General features: G+C 35.6%; 7 protein-coding genes across 11 annotated transcripts in view; 3 read left to right on the top strand and 4 right to left on the bottom strand.

Moving 5' to 3' along the window:
• The window catches only part of LOC111425384 (protein eva-1 homolog C), a 112,272-nt gene extending 110,018 nt beyond the window's left edge, over positions 1-2,254 (bottom strand). For 2 of the 4 annotated variants that reach the window (XM_023059369.2, XM_023059368.2), the window contains exon 1: positions 2,010-2,254. In XM_023059369.2, coding sequence (XP_022915137.1) covers positions 2,010-2,079 — 70 coding nt within the window. In that variant the 5' untranslated portion in view covers positions 2,080-2,254. The remainder of the gene's footprint in view (positions 1-2,009) is intronic. The other 2 variants (XM_023059367.2, XM_023059370.2) reach the window with 2 other exon arrangements.
• A 97-nt stretch (positions 2,255-2,351) lies between these two features.
• LOC111425385 (ferry endosomal RAB5 effector complex subunit 3) lies at positions 2,352-7,136 on the bottom strand. Its single transcript, XM_023059372.2, has 5 exons — positions 6,855-7,136; positions 6,498-6,679; positions 6,033-6,449; positions 5,401-5,980; positions 2,352-5,346 (listed from the first exon to the last, which is right to left on the bottom strand). The coding sequence occupies exons 1-5, from the start codon at positions 7,134-7,136 to the stop codon at positions 5,245-5,247; spliced, it is 1,563 nt and encodes a 520-aa protein (XP_022915140.1). The 3' UTR covers positions 2,352-5,244.
• Positions 7,137-7,222: 86 nt separating this feature from the next.
• On the top strand, positions 7,223-8,645 carry LOC111425386 (WASH complex subunit washout). The gene has a single exon (XM_023059373.2). The coding sequence runs from the start codon at positions 7,223-7,225 to the stop codon at positions 8,579-8,581; it is 1,359 nt and encodes a 452-aa protein (XP_022915141.2). The 3' UTR covers positions 8,582-8,645.
• LOC111425387 (3'-5' exonuclease) lies at positions 8,592-9,541 on the bottom strand. Its single transcript, XM_023059374.2, has 4 exons — positions 9,435-9,541; positions 8,907-9,386; positions 8,755-8,856; positions 8,592-8,704 (listed from the first exon to the last, which is right to left on the bottom strand). The coding sequence occupies exons 1-4, from the start codon at positions 9,489-9,491 to the stop codon at positions 8,630-8,632; spliced, it is 714 nt and encodes a 237-aa protein (XP_022915142.2). The 5' UTR covers positions 9,492-9,541; the 3' UTR covers positions 8,592-8,629.
• A 194-nt stretch (positions 9,542-9,735) lies between these two features.
• LOC111425383 (MyTH4 and RhoGAP_KIAA1688 domain-containing protein RhoGAP93B) lies at positions 9,736-13,780 on the bottom strand. Its single transcript, XM_023059366.2, has 3 exons — positions 13,611-13,780; positions 12,366-13,554; positions 9,736-10,678 (listed from the first exon to the last, which is right to left on the bottom strand). The coding sequence occupies exons 1-3, from the start codon at positions 13,628-13,630 to the stop codon at positions 9,962-9,964; spliced, it is 1,926 nt and encodes a 641-aa protein (XP_022915134.1). The 5' UTR covers positions 13,631-13,780; the 3' UTR covers positions 9,736-9,961.
• Positions 13,780-14,536, top strand: LOC111425388 (enhancer of yellow 2). 2 transcript variants are annotated; one of them, XM_071198405.1, is made up of 2 exons: positions 13,780-13,949; positions 14,064-14,536. In XM_071198405.1, the coding sequence occupies exon 2, from the start codon at positions 14,127-14,129 to the stop codon at positions 14,433-14,435; it is 309 nt and encodes a 102-aa protein (XP_071054506.1). In that variant the 5' UTR covers positions 13,780-13,949; positions 14,064-14,126; the 3' UTR covers positions 14,436-14,536. The 2 variants fall into 2 exon arrangements, with proteins under 2 accessions (XP_071054506.1, XP_071054507.1); XM_071198406.1 differs by lacking the exon at positions 13,780-13,949 and adding an exon at positions 13,985-14,008.
• A 26-nt stretch (positions 14,537-14,562) lies between these two features.
• On the top strand, positions 14,563-17,597 carry LOC111425564 (poly-glutamine tract binding protein 1). The gene is made up of 2 exons (XM_023059671.2): positions 14,563-14,660; positions 16,865-17,597. Exons 1-2 carry the CDS (start codon positions 14,606-14,608, stop codon positions 17,527-17,529), a joined length of 720 nt encoding a protein of 239 aa, XP_022915439.1. The 5' UTR covers positions 14,563-14,605; the 3' UTR covers positions 17,530-17,597.
• The last annotated feature ends 1,222 nt before the right edge of the window (positions 17,598-18,819 follow it).

Here is an 18,819-nt window from a genome sequence, read left to right as displayed (position 1 = left end):
GGAGACGTCGGCCGCCCCAAGTATCATGAGGTGGTATTTTCTGGTATTCGGAATATTCGGTGGCGGCCGACGTCTTCGAAGTCGGCCGAGGTTACTTTTTCCCAACCAAATCTAACCCAACCCAAGCACCATGAGCTGGTATTCTCTAGTATTCGAAATATGCGGGGCAGCCGACGTCTTCGATGTCGACCGAGGTTGCTTTTTCCATCCATGTCAAACAAGATAGAATCATACTCGGCCGACTTCGAAGACGTCGGCCGCCCAAGTATCATGAGGTGGTATTTTCTGGTATACGAAATATAGTGTGTTAATTAATCTTACCCGACATCATCATTGCAAGTATGCAATGACGGCGTATGTAGTATGCAATGAAGGCGGCCGACTTCGAAGACGTCCAAATCGACGAACCAAATCTAACCCAACCCAAGTACCATGAGCTGGTATTCTCTAGTATTCGAAATATGCGGGGCAGCCGACGTCTTCGATGTCGACCGAGGTTGCTTTTTCCATCCATGTCAAACAAGATAGAATCATACTCGGCCGACTTCGAAGACGTCGGCCGCCCAAGTATCATGAGGTGGTGTTTTCTGGTATACGAAATACAGTGTGTTAATTAATTATCTTACCCGACATCATCATTGCAAGTATGCAACCAACATCATCGTATCGGTATTGCAATACGCGATTTGTGATATTGGTTGCATACTTGCAACGATGACATCGGGTACGATAATTAATTAACACACTGTATTCGGTGGCGGAGATTGCTTTTTCAATCCGTTTCAAGCAAGATATGATCATACTCGGCCGACTTCGGAGACGTCGGCCGCCTCAAGTATCATGAGGTAGTATTTTCTGGTATTCGAAATATGTGAGAGGTTGATGTGATATTGGTTGCATGACGTCGGGTACGATAATTAATTAACACTGTGTATATATAATATTAATGATTAAGGAAAGAAATTAATAAAACTTTCCATAAATAATTAAATACAAGATGCGAAATAGTTAGATGCAACATATGTTGTGGTCTGAGGTTGTATCTCACGTTTTTGCAAGGCTATTAAATGTTAATCTCACCCCCATTCGCCGGCAAATAATTAAGAGCTCGGTTTAACGATTGTATCCCGGCGTTCATATTTCACGTTTTATAGGCTTGGTCGCGTAAACGAACCGTTCGCGATCATTTTGGAATGGTTCGCGTTGTGGACGTATTCCGTAGGAAATTTGCATAAGAAAATTGAACCAGCGGCCGGACCCTCAACCGCTAACTTGAATATGCTTGTTTGTGTTGACGTTTCGAAACTACATCTTATTGTTCAAATCCGTTTCTGTTTACCCAATTGCTTTCCACATATCACACCCATACATTCTAAAAATAGTATTAAAAAATACGGCCATAAAAGTCCCTCTCGGGTTCTATTTCAATTACTTAAAAGTGAAATTGCTTTAAAAAAAACATAAAGTTTCATAAACTGGGAAACGAGATGGATTTAATGTTTGTTTTCGGGCTCAGAAAAAATGTTTGCCAAAAACTGTATTTAGCAAAGCATTCATGGTAAATATGTCTAAAACTAATTCGCGGTTGCTTTAAACGATTAAATTAAATTAAACATCCCGAATATAAATTTATAATTGAAAATACTATTGATACTAATTTCATTATAAAATAGAAAAAAAGTTGTCCACGAGGCTTAGAACTTTTAATAACTTTTCTAGTTGGTCATTTCAGTATAAAGTTTTTTAATCTTAATGAAACATTTTACAGATAATCCTCGAATAATAAAGTTTTCATCGCAAATCGTTATTTATTATCATAAAACAATCGAAATTTGTTGAAAGGTGTTGATGAATGAACTTGTTTTAACTCGGCTTGCCAAAAAACATAACCGAGGAACGATAAAATCTGGCGTATTTTGTAAAGATATAATTTTGCTTTTCGCGAGTTACAATCAAAATATTTACAATATCATAAAAGAAGGAAATCCATTTAATTTTTTCTAACTTACCCAAATTATCTGCAAAAATATTCAGAGTTAAAACTACGAGAAAAAACAAGATTTTAAGTAATAGAAACATGTCCACACTTTAAGTCACTTAAAACAGGATTCCCATAACTATATTTATTAAAAAATATACTTTTTTTTGATACAAATTCGGTTCGCACGAGTCGAACGTAAATAACGTGCGCGCTCCGGTTTTCTATCCGAAGTACGTCCTGCTAGAACGACAGCTGCGACGTTACTGAGCGTCCTGAGCGTCGTCTCTTCGGCCTCCAGAATCTCTCAAATCTCGACGCACATCGACGTCGATTCTACAAAAAAAATAAACACAAAAAAATAAATACCAAAAAAAACTAACAACATTTATTTCACTAAATATGGAAAGAAAAATCATTTATTAGCGAATTAAAAGATTACAAACTCAAAAATAATAAGTTCAAATTGAAAACATTTTAGTAAATTTAATGTTAATTCCAATAATTACATATTCCATTGTGAACAGGAATAACCTATAAATAACTACAATTCTATGTTAAAATACAGGACGATTAATAATATATTACAATATAACTTAATTTGAACATTTCGAAGTTGAAATGACAATTATTAAAGCATGAAAATTATAATCGCTTAACGTTCGGACGGGTTTTAACATATTAGTATCGATTTCTTGCTAGAAAGCTATTTACTATCAATATTTACATATGGTTAACGATTTTATTACCTATAATACGCAATTTCAACATTAATAAACGCTTCACAGAATTTTAATTTAATCACGAATCGGCTAGACTGTAACCGTTTAAATTATTAATTAACCAGATTATTAATTCGTATCCGGATCGTTGCAGCGGTGGATTAAGGATTCTGTTACACTAACATTACTATATTGGCAATGTTGGGTAAAAGCCCACCACAAAAATTTTGTTCCCGTAAAATTCCTATGATCAAATTCTCCAAACCTTTGATAAAACAAATGGGTCAAAAAATTGTTTTCGTTATAAAAAAAATAATATCCGATTACCAAAGCAAAAAATATTTATTTTAATACGAGATATATTCTATTATTAACATTTGTCTTGATTTAAGCTCCCCATTTTCTGTCATCTGGACGTTCGGTCTTAATTTAGAGGGGAGGGTTTTTTACGCCTCGTAAAATAACTATATTTGAAGGTACACCTATTTTCAATCGAGATAAAACTATTTCGGTGCCATTTATTCTTATTATAAGGTATCTTAAAACGCTCTCAACGGACTTTCGTCGAAAAGAAAAACGAGAAAAACCGATTTCGAACGTCTGTTCGAGAAAAATATAACTGAGGGGAAAAGCTCGCTGTAATACAGGTGTGGCTGCCTATAACAAAATACCGTCTAGACCGGTCAATTAAATTATCCGACATGCAAAGCCAAACCTTAAAAATATTGAATATTTATTTTTCTGTATGCATCGTAGATGTACATTTAATTCAGGCAATTTAAATGAATTCTTGTTATTTCGAATGATTAATTATTTGATTGATATTAAAACCCACATTGACACAAATTTTATTACTAATATTATCTATGCCATTACAACTGCTAGGCAAAGACCTACAATTTATTATTATTAAGAAAGGCACATATAACCCTCTCTTTGTCTATCCGCAAAACACTTTGAAAACACTTTGGTGATGACCGAGAAGGAAATAGAGGAGAAGAGAAGAGAAAAAGAGAGCGAGGAGCTTATTGCCTCTCCGAGCTGGGTATGTAGGATAAAATGATAGTTAAAAGCAATATTTTTGTTTGTACTTATGTGAAATAGTGAACGAGGACAAAAAGAAAGCGCAAGCGGTTCCAGAGAAATAGAAGACGAGGAAATGGGTTTTTAGTAGGGCTAGACCTCGTTCCCACATTATCCGACCGACCATAGGTCGAGTGTGTTTGCAGATTTTTCCCCAACCTCATTAAAATAAAAAAAGGTTGGGTTGGGTCTGAAATCACATTGTGCCAACACCCACAAACCACAAATCAGAACGATCTAGCTTGTCTCCTCAACACTCCTTTGTCTGCTCCTCAATGCCGCAAACCCAATTTTCAGAAACTTCTGATCACATCGCTGGAACTTTATAGCAATTAATATCTTGTCACCACCTCCAAATCCAATAGAAGTATATGGATGCTTTTCGTTAGACACTTTCTGCTCAAGAACACCGTCAAGCAATGTTCTAGAACCTTTATCCAAGGACGAAGCCCTGAGGATAGTTTATATAAAATAACATTTTCCTGTAATTCAAGAACCAAGCTTAATTGCATAATTGTATCATCATCTTTAATTGATCGAAAATAATCTCGTAAATAACATCTATGTATTCAACACACAGGCGCAATTGATACTAGATTATCATCAAAAATAACAACAGTCGCTCCAATCTCTTTTATCAACATAAACTCTATTGCTTTCTTTCAAACTTCTATTTAACATGAAAGAGACACAATCAATAGAGGTGGTTATCAGAGTTTTATCCAAGCTTTAGTGCATTAGTTTTTAGCAAATTATCACAATAACATCCTCATTTAATTTAGCACCAATCTTTTTTCTTACTTATTATATGTAATGCGAGTTGGCAGAAATGATCCAACTAATTACTAATGAAAGCCGCGTTCTGAAGATGAAAATAAATCTCGTTGAAACAAATACAGCACCTCCCAACACAAATCCAAGCTTGTGAGCCAAAAATAAGGCGACGTATAGCACTCGCGATACCGACGAAAATGTGCACAGAAAAATAACAAGGAACACGAAGGTGCGACTTATGAAAGCTCTGGATATAGTTTTATGGATGTTGCACATTCACCATAAATTCCCGATTCCTCAGAAATGAGAAGGCCGACTTAGAGAGGAAATATCAAGAATTGATTCCGGAATACATAGGTATTAATCGAATTAATGGATCTACCATAAATCACTTATTTGCATTTATATTGTGCATTAATAATCAGGAGATCGATATTAGATTAATGCTGGTACTGAATGATTTGCATTATTAAATCATAACTGAACTATACTACGCTTTAATTGGATAAAGAGGTACATATTTAATTATCTCTTCCTTATTTATTAATATAGGAGTATTTCTTTAGGAGTAGTCTTATAGCGCCATCTATAAACGAAACGATAAAGCTTATTACAATATTGAAATAAATTTTAATCAATACTGTAAATTTTTAATTCTAAATTAAAAATAATTCGTAATTATAAATATCATATTTTTTCTTTGGAACATTCTAAAATTAGCGGATTTGAAACTTTGAAGATCCTCGGTAACATATCGGTGAGCGATTGAAAAACTTCGCTTGATATTCCCTGAAAAATAAATAAAATTAATTAAAATATTTATTGATACTTCTTATCTTATACTTCGGGTAACATAAACTGTAAATTTTTTAAATCGGATCCTCCCCAAGACGCCATTTCAATCATAAACCCTTTAACGCATTTGAAAATTAATTCAGCTCGTTTTTCGCACCACGAAATCGTCATATCTTCGCTCATTTCGTAGCTTAATAATAAAGGGATCGTTAATGATGTTATATCGTTTGAACAAGCCGTTTTTACAATATTTCTTAATCCCAAAACGACGGGATGTCTACTGTTTATATCGTTCCCTCTAATACTATCATCAGCAACGATATGAAAAATAACATGAACTTGTGATAAATTCGAATGTCTTGTGATATAAAAATCGCCCGATTGAAGATTTCTACTTGATTTACGATTCGATGAAGCCGAATTTAACGATTTTTGTTTTTGTAAATTGTTTATTATTTCAAGTTGGTCATCAACGTGTTGAAAATGAAATTCGGTTGTTTTTTGACAGATTTTTCGAAATTGCTCGGTGACCCTCGATGGTAAAACGTCGTCGGTTATTAAAACTAAACCGCTTAAATCGTTTGAATATAATCCTAGTGCTGTTTGAAGGCATTGAGGGGTTGGTGATCTAAAATTTTTTTTTTATTATTAATATGAAATAAAAAAATTTTTTTTCTTACGAATCATCATCAACATCACATAAACTCATAACATTTGCTCTTAAAATACGAATATTATGCATTTGCTTAAGTTGGGAACCTAAATGAATTGTAAAACTTTCTTCTAAGATTTGATTCTCAATTGTGCTTTGTCGAGAGATTGTTGAAGTGGCTAATATTAAGGAAGGTGGGATTGGTGCTAAAGGGGAAGTTTTTGGTGTGGGTAAAGATTTATTTGCTTGACTTTGTTCCAACATTTGCATCAACCATTCTCTGTATTCCCTGCGTTGAGCTTCTTTTAAGGTGTCTATTTCACTGTGTAATTTAGCTTGAAGCAAAGTTTGGTCATCGAAGTGTTTCCCAATTAATGCATTAATATCGGATTCTGTTACACCTTTTTCTAAACGCTTTTCTGCTGCTGACATTTCATCACCTTGTCTAATAAGAAAAGTAAGTGTAAATAAATTAATAAATAAGGCACATTACTCATCAGATAACATTCTTATTAATCGATCTCTTTCGTAACATTTTTCTCTGACTGTTTGGGCATAAACATGTTCCCATTTGAGCATTGTTTCTAATGCTGGGGAATGTACCATTTTGTGGTAGGCGGTTGCGAATAATTCTTCATCTGAAGCGCATTTTCTTTCACCATGATCAGCCATTTCCTTATTAAAAAATTAAATTTAATGGGGTGGGGTAAAAGTGTTAATTATATATTAAAAGAGTGGAAGAGAAGGACCTTAACTACGCCCTGTATACTTATCCTTTCATTATTAAGTTATAGATAATGTAATGATTTCAATTAATAAAAAGGCATTATTATTATTATTATTATTATACCTCTCTCATTTGCTTTTCCCATTCTTTAGCGAGTTCTTCCACGTCAAATTTATTCTCTTTGCATTTTTTTAATAACTCATTCGTGGATTTGTTGTATTCTTCTTCCGTGTTTTCGTCAATGAATTGGGTTAACACCGCGATTAAGTCTTTTGAAGCGTAATCTGGTAATTCGTATTTGTTTAAAAGTATATAAGCCAGTTCTGAAACATTTCCATTGATGGGGATTTTAATGTTCTCCTCGAAATAATAATTCTCAAAAACGTAGCTAAAAGTAACATCCATTTTTGTTGACAGATAAAAGTGGGGTTATGTTGTGTGACGTCAAAACTTAATTTTTTAATACATGTAGTTTATACATACATACAAAAATGTCTGTCTACAACGTTCCTGTTATTCCGTTGAACTTAAGAAAAGAAGAAACGATAATCCAAATCGCGGAATCTTTCAATTATTTATCCGACGTCTCAAATGATATATTTAAAAGAATCTCTTCTAGGATAGAGAAAGATGCTGAGCATTTAAATCAATTAAATGGAAGAATTGACAAAGTCAACTTGAAAATATCAAAGCTTTCGGGCGCTAAAAAAGCCATTCAGGTGTTTTCAAGCAGTAAGTACCCAGCTGCTGATTTAAACCAGCCCTATAAGACCTTGTTCGATAACGAAAACATTCCAACAAAACAAACATTTCCTTTAAAGTATAAAGATGAGCCTGTAAACGATGACCAACTCGAAACGCTACAATTTTATCATTTAAATTTCGTTGACAACCAAAAACCCAACTATGAGGGTTTAGGAGAAATCCCCAAAAACAACATAGAAAACGTTAACGACGTGTTATTGTATAATTCAGGCACCAATTTATACAACAAATACATCATAGCAGACGCCCTCAAAATCCTGCAAAGAACTAAAAAGGAAGTAGTAAGCGATGGCCCAGAAATTGGCGCCGCGCCTCTATCCATATCAGAGCCAACCACCGTAAATAAACACACAGGAGAAAATTACTTCTACAGCCCACATTTAGGGGATGTACCCACAATCGACGTCCCAATCGATTTACCCGACTTACCAGGAATCGCGGATGATTTACGATACACCGACAATTCAGACAGAACAATTGCACCCTCAGTCATCACCTCACCCAACATTCCAGAATTACCCGAAATCATCACAACACCAAACAAATCGGAACAAATACAACCCAACATCCAAATCGACCCACCCACTAATTCAAAACTTGAACCAAAGATTGAAACAAAAATTGAACCAAAAATTATTTCGCAAATTGAATCAAAACCGATCGAATCCACACCAAAAGAAACTGAGCCTACACCAACATCTTTAGAAACATCTTTAGAAACAGCATTAGAGTCATCATTAATTAATGAACTTCCGATTATTGAAACTCCCTCAAAGCCCGTTATACCAGATATGCATGCAACTTTAATGGACGCGATTAGAAAAGCGGGGGGAATGAAGAAATTAAAAGCGACTGAGCCGAGGAAAAATGAAGACGAAGTGAAAAAGAAGCCGAGTGGAGGTGATTTAATGGCGGATTTGCACTCGAAATTGTTAATGCGACGAAAAGGAATTTCGGGGGCGGAGAAAGCGAATGGAATCGAACCGGGTTCGGCTATGGATAGGATTTCTGCTATGTTACCACCACCGCCGGTTAAGTCTGAACAATCTGAAAGTGGAACTACTGATGATGATTGGGAAGATTAATTAAGCAGCATTAAAATAATAATAATTGTATTCTTTATTTAATAAAAATTAATTTTCTTGATTATTTTCTTTGTTAGCTATTTCTTGGAGCATTTCAAGTTTGTGATAAAGCCGCAAAGAAGCCTGAAATGTTTTAATTTGTACCTAAAATAACAATATTTCATTTTTCTTACATAAGCATCAGTTGCTGCATAAATTTGTTGTTCTTTAGATAAAGGAATAACATGCCATTGACTATTTCGCACCTTTTTGTCTTTATTTATCCTTAAATTAAGCTGAAAAGAAATGTATTAAAAAAAATTTTATTATTAATTTATTTTCTAACGAATTCGCCGACTAATTTTTCCATGCTCCATCTTCTAGTCGATCCTAATAATTCGTTAGCTTGTCGCCCAGCATCAATACACCGCTTTACAGCTTCGTCGTCATCAAATCCACCAAAATCGCGTGATAATTTTCGAATATCGTTTTTAATATTAACACCAACTAATCGAACGTTATCAACAACCAATAATTCCAATAAAGATTTAGGCAATTTTAGAATTTGGCTAACATGAAAAACATAGCATTCTTCAAGAGATGGACTAATTTGAATAACTGCGACTTTTCCTGGACCAGTTTGAAACGTAAAAGGCCATTCCAAATCAAATCCTAATGGAAATATATTTTTCGTTGCTTTAACTTTATCAAGAATCGCATCACAGCTCATCGCAAAGTCTATAAACGTAGTTTGATAAATGACTTTTCCGTTATATTCAACAAATGGGCGTGTATGAAGCTCATTTTTTTTCTTTAAAGCTTCTTCCTTAAAGAGAAGTTTTATTTATTAATACTTTAATTTAATTATATTCACCTTTTCTCTTTGAATTCGTTCTTTTTCTTCTGGAGGAACACGCGATCGCGTCAACATCGTGATCGTTTTAGAATTGGCGGGAAAAATATACCATTTTAGGTTAGCTTCAAAGTTATAAGTAAAAATAAATCAAGAATCTTTATGATGTTTGCAAGGTGTTTATAATAAACATATATTTTTCGATAGATAGTTCTATTTATTTGAAAACACTTGCTACGATCGATATGCATACATTTGATTGCCTAGTTTATTTTTATTATTTGTCTCATTGGTACAAAAAAAGAAAATAAAAAAAAGAATCTATAAGGTAAATAAAAGACGAAACATTTTTATTTAATATACATGTTTTGATATACAAGGTGTTTCGGGTTAGGTTCAATATATTAAAAGTAGGTACTCGAAATACAACTTAGGCGATCAAGCTGCTTTTAAAAACAGAAACGGAACCTGTCTGTCTCTCTCAATATCTAAATATGGCAAAAAGAAAAATGGAAATGATATTGTTGAAGGAGGGATTGGGATGGATATCATATCATTTCGCGTACACACTCGGTGTCCAGCTCTTGAATTAAACATCGCATAAAAGCCATTTCCTTTCGAGCGTTATCGAACATTGTACGCGGATCAGTTGCCGTACATCTTAAACAATTTGGCGCAAACACCATCGCTAAATTCGATGCGTCCATTTTGGTATGTTGAACGACCTCCGGTTGATTAAAAGTCTGCAAGAATCGTATTAAATAGCAGAGAACCAAACGATGTAGTGTTGGTAATCGCAGCACCAAATCACAAGCTCTTCGTGGCGTCATTGGCTCTGCTATACATTCTGGGTACAATGAGTCAGGAATTAATGGCTCGTAAAGTTCGCGCAACCATAATTTTAACAGATTAGCTGGAACGTGAGCGTCGCTAGGCTCGGATAATTCCCAACGGTCCATCTGCGCTTTCAGACGGGCTACTTCGTCTACGTCCGCGGAAACTCGAAAGATTCCTTCTGTACTTAAACCTTGCAATCGAAGTACTTGTTGCGAAAGTTCAACTTGCGGCCAAGGCAATTTCCGGTTCGGCCAACGGGTTACTTGAAGTTGCATTACTTCGCGTAATGTATTTCCGAATAAGCTCGCTTGAAATATTTGGGTTCGTGCCGACTCGATGTCGTCTATCACTGGTCGACGAGCGGTCCGTTTACCACCCGTTCCTATACGTTCTAATCTTTGGCAAGCAACTGTAGCGTAATGATTGACCTTTAATAAAAAATGTATATATTTATTTGTAAAAATATTAATACATCAAATTAATATTATGTTCAATAAAATAAAATTTTTTACTAAAAGGAAGCTATACAAGTATAATGATGAAAATCCCAACCCAACCAAGTCAGAAATTCTTTTTCGATTCCAAATCAGTTTTCATGTAGTCTTGATGATACGTCGGCCTAGGTTACTTTTTATCTCAAACGAAGAAGAATTTGTCCAAATTCTAAACAGCAAGAAAATATCTGGAATAATACTGGCAAAGTTCACTTTTGTTCTGAAACGGCTGAGCGTGAATCAGTAACCTGATGGATTCTTGGCCTCGTAAAACCGAGTCTACATCATATAAACCTAACGGAGAAGTAACCACGGCCGTCTTCGAAGACGTCGGCCGACGATTCCAAATCAGCCTTCACGTAATCTTGATGTATGTGGCACTTGGGGCGGCCGACGTCTTCGAAGTCGACCGAGGTTGGTTTCTATCTCAAACGAAGAAGAATCTGCCCAAACTCTAAACAGAATGTAAATATCTGGAATAATACTGGTTAAGTTCTAACTATAAACATTTTTGTACTGACACGGCCGTCTTCGAAGACGTCGGCCGACCCTGAGTACAACGAACACTAAGACTATGTCAAAACCTGATGGATTCTTGGCCTCGTAAAACCGAGTTTACGCCATATGGACCTAACGGAGAAATAACCACGGCCGTCTTCGAAGACGTCGGCCGACGATTCCAAATGAGCTTTCACGTAATATGATCTTTGTGACACTTGGAGCGGCCGACGTCTTCGAAGTCGGCCGAGGTTGGTTTCTATCTCAAACGAAGAAGAATCTGCCCAAATTCTAAACAGAATGAAAATATCTGGAATAATACTGGTGAAGTCTTCGAAGATGTCGGCCGACGATTTCAAATCAGCTTTCACATAATCTTGATGTTTGTGACACTTGGAGCGGCCGACGTCTTCGAAGTCGGCCGAGGTTGGTTTCTATCTCAAACGAAGAAGAATCTGTCCAAATTCTAAACAGAATGAAAATATCTGGAATAATACTGGTAAAGTTCAAACTACAAACATTTTTGCACTGACACGGCCGTCTTCGAAGACGTCGGCCGACCCTGAGTACAACGAAAACTAAGGCTATGTCAAAACCTGATCGATTCTTGGCCTCGTAAAACCGAGTTTACGCCATATGGACCTAACGGAGAAATAACCACGGCCGTCTTCGAAGACGTCGGCCGACGTTTCCAAATCAGCTTTCACGTAATCTTGATGTTTGTGACACTTGGAGCGGCCGACGTCTTCGAAGTCGGCCGAGGTTGGTTTCTATCTCAAACGAAGAAGAATCTGTCCAAATTCTAAACAGCAAGAAAATATCTGGAATAATACTGGTGAAGTCTTCGAAGATGTCGGCCGACGATTCCAAATCAGCTTTCACATAATCTTGATGTTTGTCACACTTGGGGCGGCCGACGTCTTCGAACTGTTTATGCTTGATCATCTGCCATTTAATTTCCAATATGAGTCAGAAGAGACTAGGTATTATTAAATGCTATGAAAGCATACATGGACAAATAAAAAAGCAAAAAAGGTATAAATATTTTGAATGTAAATATAAAATACTAAAAGAAAAGAAATTTTAAATTATTGAACATAATATATTATAAAATTATATATACCTGTACATGTATAGGCCACCTACTAACTTCTGGAAAGACCCTGGCAAATGTAGGATCTCTATGTCGATTTAAATATCCAAGTAAAGCGGGTTGAAATTCAGGGCTGGGTGGTACAAAGGCTAAAGCGATTGTAAGTAATTCCCAACCTTGAAGCAATGATTCCTTCGAGTGATTCTCGGTGGTTTGTCGACAAAGTTGGACGAATAATTCGTCTCTAAGTAAAGGTTTGGCGTAAGCTGCGTTTAATATTTCCATAAGTAGACAGTTTTTGGTGACGTCCGGTCGAGATTTCCGGTCGCCCATGTACATTTGTACTTGACGGAATATTTCCAATGCTTGTCGAGCTACAGATTTACTAGAAGCTAGTAATGGACGTGATAAACCTCTATTTGACCAACTGAGTAAGTCTCGTACACTAGCTTTTCTTCTAAACAAACCTCGTCCGCCTAGATTTAAATTGTCGGCGGCAAATTTTTCCATGTCAGCCTCTCGTTCGGGTTGTAAGGGAGGTTCGGCAAGCGGTTTGAGCAGAGGAGCGGGTGCTCGTTCTCTGGGGGGTTCAGGAACGGAGGTTGGAAGATTAAGGTACTCGGGATTACGCGCATTTCGAGGCAAATCATCGGATTGATCTGAATCTTCATTGTCAGGTTCATGACCTGTTAAAGATCCACTACCTGAATCCGAATGTTCACTGTCGGTATCTCTACTATTTTTTAATAAGAAGTGTTCTAATGGCAATAAATTTGTATCGTGCCAGTTTGAATATAAAGGGGCTTCTGGTACACGTTGACTAAAGCTACTACTTCTACATAAATCCGTCGATTTTCTTCTTAATTGTGGTGTACTGGCTGATAAGCTTAACACTTGGCCCCTGCTTACGGTTTCGCCTGTTTGGGTACTTTGGTGACTGGTCGCAGCAGGGGAATAGTCTGTATTATGTTTAAGGGTTTGTAACTTGGCGAGAGGAATGATATCACAATTGGTAGGTTTGTGCCAAACGGTACGTCGAGAACTTGCATTGTAATAATAAAATCTAGCCGTGTTCGTATCGAATAGTTCCCACCACTGGTTGGAGTCTGTTCGCTTCACCGGGACACCTTCTGGGGGATCCCATACGCATTCTCCAGTTGCCAAATTTGCGTACATATGCTCCCCCGTACGGGGCTCGATTATTTCGACCCATTCCACTCTACAACGAATTTTTAACATGCCGCGGGTGTGTCAATGTAAATATTGATTTAATACCTGCATGTATTAGAAGCCATTTGTTGACATTATTTTAACACCGTATCTCCAACGTTTTCCTCTCATGTTAAAATGGAAAGTCTCTTTTCCTCGGATTCGCTATCCATTCGCAACACACTATACAGATTTTCAAAAAAAAAACATAACAAATAATAATGACCTACAATGAAATGAAGTAGGCCACCATTGGCACCATTATATTATTACCAACATAATCTTTGTTTTCCCTACATCCTCCTCGGATTATACAGGTGTCTTAAAAGTAAATCAATTTAAAAAAAAAATGATTATTTTCATTAAACGATTACCAAGATATCGGGAATCAAAGGATTTGTAACGGTAAATTCACACTATTTTTGAGCTCTATACCACAACACGCATGCGCTTACTCTCAAAAAGTTAACCTATCAAGAAATTTAAGACGTAACTAATTTAACACATTCTTTGTTTTAGTATTTATCGATTCAAGATGCAGATACACAAGCTTTAAGGGCGACGTTTATATTAATTTTAATAATGGCATATACCCCAAATGAAGAGAAAGTGTACATGTACTTAGAAAATCGTGATATATTATCACAAGTAGCCGAGCTCGTTGAGGCTCGGTTAGTTGATTGTGGATGGAGAGATCAGGTTAGAATGGCTTGTCGCAAAAATTTGTGTGAAGGCACTACACCCCAAACAATGGATAAGTTATCTTCCGAAATAACACCCGTTGCTCGAGGTATGGTACCTGACGCAGTTAAAAAAGAACTTCTACAAGAACTCGAACAAGCCATTTTAACAGAAGCTAATAAAAATTCAACATCTAAAAATCAACAATAGTACAAAAATTACGTCGTAAAGATATTAATTCAAATCATTTGAGCCAATTTATTATTATATCGCTACTTTGAAATGTAATAAATAAATACAAAACATAAAAATGTTTTATTTTAAAGGTTGGTCACCATGAATGTGTCAAATTTTAACCTAACCTAACCAAAATAAACAAAATGCCTCTACCAGCTGCTTTACAAGCGAAATTATCAAAAAGAGGACTCATACTAGGTAAATTATAAATCTTAATTTATTTTAATACTAAAATAGATCAGAATGCCTGTTCGCGTCGGACAAATCGTTTCTCCAAATACTTTTTTTTCTTTAAATACCTTTTTTATTATTGTGTTATGTTCCATTCTAATTATGTGGGAGTACCAGTTTAGTTGCTTTTTCTCTATTTTGCTGATTATCTGCTTTTGATCTACTCCCAGTCTTATTTCCTCATTCCTTATCCTATCCCAATTCGTCTTCCCCACTATTTTCCATAAAAATTTTATTTCCATTTTATTTCTTGAAGTGTCCATGATTCACTTGATATTGAGACTGACACTGCATTGTACTTATACCTAAAAATTGTTCTGTTTAGAGTATGATGTACTTCCATCTTGTGATATACCCAAGTACTCATATGATGATACTTCTATTTTTTTGTTCCTTAATAAATATTTCTTTCAGGTTATTTCTTCTGTCCATATTTCAACCAACTTCCTTGCCTTTTTATAGTTCTCTGCTATCAACACTATGTCGTCAGCATATATTAAATTATCTATTTTTACTGGTTCCAAACTTTTATATCCTATTACCGTTTGATATTAACTTGTTCTTGTATTTTTTATCACTCTGTCCATTAATATTAAGGTTAAGTACCCTACTCGCCTAAGTGATTTTCGGCCAATATCGATACTTTCTGTATTATCTAAGGTACTTGAACGCTTGGTGTACCGTGAACCTTGTTAGTTTTGCTGCTATGATGCTGCATTTAATGCTATGGATCATAGCTTATTGGTGTCGTCTCTGTCTGCTATGGGCTTTGCACCTGAGTGCGTTACTTCCTTTTGCGTGCGTGACACTTCACCTTCTTCTGTATTTCAAAGTGGTGTACCTCAGGGAATTGTATTGGGTCCATTACTCTTTTCAATTTTTATAAACACTGTTACCAAATTCATTTTATTCAACTGTCACTTATGGATGATCTTCAAATCTATACATCAACAACCGTGAATAAGCTGCCGGTATCCATGGCGCGGCTTAATAATGATTTGTCCAGGATACTTCACTGGTCTAAATGTTTTGGCCTGAGTTTGAATATTGCCTAGACGCAAGCTCTAGCATTCGGTTACTTGCAAAATTTTACTCTTTCAATGATATGCAACTGATACTTTTTGACAATGTTCTACATTACACCAATACGGTCAAAAATTGTCAAAGTCAAGTTGTCAAATTCAGTCTGCCTGTAGAAAGGTCTATTTTTGTTTTCATTCCTTGCGTAAACTTGGTTGTTTCCTCCCCCTTGCTGTCCGTTGTAATCTTTGTTACTCATTAATACTGTCCCCCATAGATTATGCTGATGCGGTATATCCCGACCTAGCAATTGCCCTTCGTAATAAAATTATTTTTGACCTGGGTAAGTACGACAATGTGACGCAATATCGTGATCTTCTCGGATCCCAGTATACTTGTACACGAACTTTCAATTTATGTCGTCTCGTGGTCTGCGTACTAGAGCACAGTCTGATACGTTACTCATATTTCCCATTCATCGCACCGAGATGTGCATCTTTAGGCAGGCTATACAGCTTTGGAATAGTTTACCCATGGAAATACGCAACACTCTCTCATGTTGTGTTTCTTCTTTTTTTTTCCTCTTTGCTCTTTTTTTCATTTTGCTTAAATGTTGACTTGTTTAATAATGCCATATTGATTTTTTTTTACATACATTGCTGGTTGGGTCTTTTGACCTCTTGTCAACATACACTATTAATTAATTCATTTATGTATACATATATATTATTTTTCTCCTGTATTAGCTATGTGGCAATAAATTTATTATTATTATTATTAATATTATAAATAGCAAGGGGCTTAGGTTATCGCCTTGTTTTATTCCCTTGGTCATTTCAAATTTCAAAATCAATTATGCCCTTGACTTTCTTGTACAGGTTTTCAATTATTTTTGTTAGATTTTGTGTTACCATTAGTTATTCTAGACATTTCGTTTGTTTACTCGCTCTGTATGCTGCTTGTGCATCTTCTAATTTATTTTCAATTACTCTTCTTAACCTTTTTTCTATTATCTTAGTGTATAATTTGTAACGTGTAGATGATAGTTCGCGTAGTTTCCTTTTTTTATGTATTGGTAAGAGGAACTTTTCTGCATAATAATTCTTAAATTTATAATTAAGATACTAATTTATCGATTTTTTTGTTTTAAGAAACCCCATCATTAGAAAAAGATACTCATAATGATTACAAAGGTTTCATAACATGTCCTAACAAATCCAATCAATACCATCAATGTACAAATTGGTGTCAAGTTCATTGGAAAGGTATTCCAACACCGGATCCACACTACGCTCGATGTGCTCGTCGTTTAATCGAAAAATATCCACTACCGAGTAATTGGACAGATGTTTTCGATAAAGGTTTAGGTCGATATTACTATTGGAATATGGAAACCGATATGGTATCGTGGTTACCGCCAAAACACCCCAAATCAAATCCAACGGACTGTGCTGCAAAACTCCGAATGAAGTTGCACAAAGAAGATGAAATTGAAAATTCGGAAAACGATCGTGATTTGGATAGAAAGAAGGATCGCGATAGGTATTATCGGGATAGGCGAGAGAGGGATGATCGGGATAGGAAACACAAACACGATGACAGGGAAAGGCCGTGGAGGAAAAGAAATGATGACTTAGATCCTATGGATCCGTCCGCTTACAGTGATATTCCTAGAGGGACTTGGAGCGATGGACTTGAACACAACAAATCAAAAGCTGATTCGACAGCAAGTGGAGCTTTATATCAACAAAGACCTTATCCCTCACCTGGAGAAGTTTTAAGTGGAAATAAATTAAAAAAACGAAGAGATTCATAAATTTAAAAAAATTATTTCTACTTTTTAAATATATTTATATTACTTATTCAATATAATCTTTTCATTTCTATATTTGTATTCATTTAAATAGTTAGACTAATTTCAGCCAAGCATCTGATTCGCATCATAAACAACATTATTCCCTGGATGAAGTCAATTGCTTAACAAATACTTATTAATAAAAAAATACACACATTCTGCCAATTTATGTATGATTTCTTTAGGTCAAAAGAGCTGTGTAGCAGGAAGTACTATAGTTTGATTTATATTGATCATAGTCGAAACAGTTTTTACAGACACGCATGTATAGGTTGTACTTCCCAAGAAGCCATATTGATACTTCTAAAGGTGCTTCAGACAAACAGTCTGGAATGGAAAAATTGATGATTCTTCATTCTAAGCGTTACTAAAGTCGCTAGAGTCAAAACGGTCATTATATCTTGAAGATATTAAGATGATACAATATTTAGTTTGTATTTGTACTTTTATTAAGTTTGATAATCTCGATTGTAACACCGCGATCGCAAGCCACCCTACATACAGCATTAAATTATGAGGTTTTTGTAAAACATAATAAGATAATAGAGAATTAGTTTTACAGTGTGATTAGATACTTACTTAAAACAAAAACAAACCGCAAAAATACAACAAACAATGCCAAAACTAACACGACAAAAGTCTACATACAATGCACTTGAGTTAAAGAAATCAAGTAGGAGTTGCATAAAGTAGCTGGCATTGCGTTTTCTTTTTACTTAATTCAGTACATCTCAGCCGAGCAACAGTCCAGACTATATAATAAGTCTGTACATCCAAGAATCGTACAAAGAGTTCGCAAAAACCGCTGATTTCAGAAATAAATCGCCGTCTTCGACTAGAATTTGCTCAATCTCATGTCGACAAGGAAATGGATTTCTGGTCCAGAGTTTTGTTTACCGACAAGTCGAAGTACAACCTTTTTGAAAGTGATGGTTGAGCAAAAATTTCGAGGAAACGAAACACGGCGATGGAGTTGAAAAATTTGGTACGTAAAGTTGGTAGTGTCATGGTTTGAGCAGCTATAATAGCATCTGGTGTAGAAAAACTGGCATTCATTGGTGGAATTATAGATCGGTATAAATATTAAAGTATTTTAGAACAAAATTTGAGCTTGGCCTTTGAGGATCGCTGGATATTCCAGCAAGACAATGACCCCAAGCATACCGCAAATCTTATCAAACATTGCACCCAGGCAGTTGAATACATGTGCATGTAAACTTTTGTCCTATTAATTTTGTAGTACAATAACCT

The sequence above is a fragment of the Onthophagus taurus genome, chromosome 8, assembly GCF_036711975.1.
Source record: "Onthophagus taurus isolate NC chromosome 8, IU_Otau_3.0, whole genome shotgun sequence".
NCBI classification, from domain to species: Eukaryota; Metazoa; Arthropoda; class Insecta; order Coleoptera; family Scarabaeidae; genus Onthophagus; species Onthophagus taurus.
The sequence above is the reverse complement of the archived record's forward strand: the minus strand, read 5'-3'. Positions and strand labels throughout refer to the sequence as shown.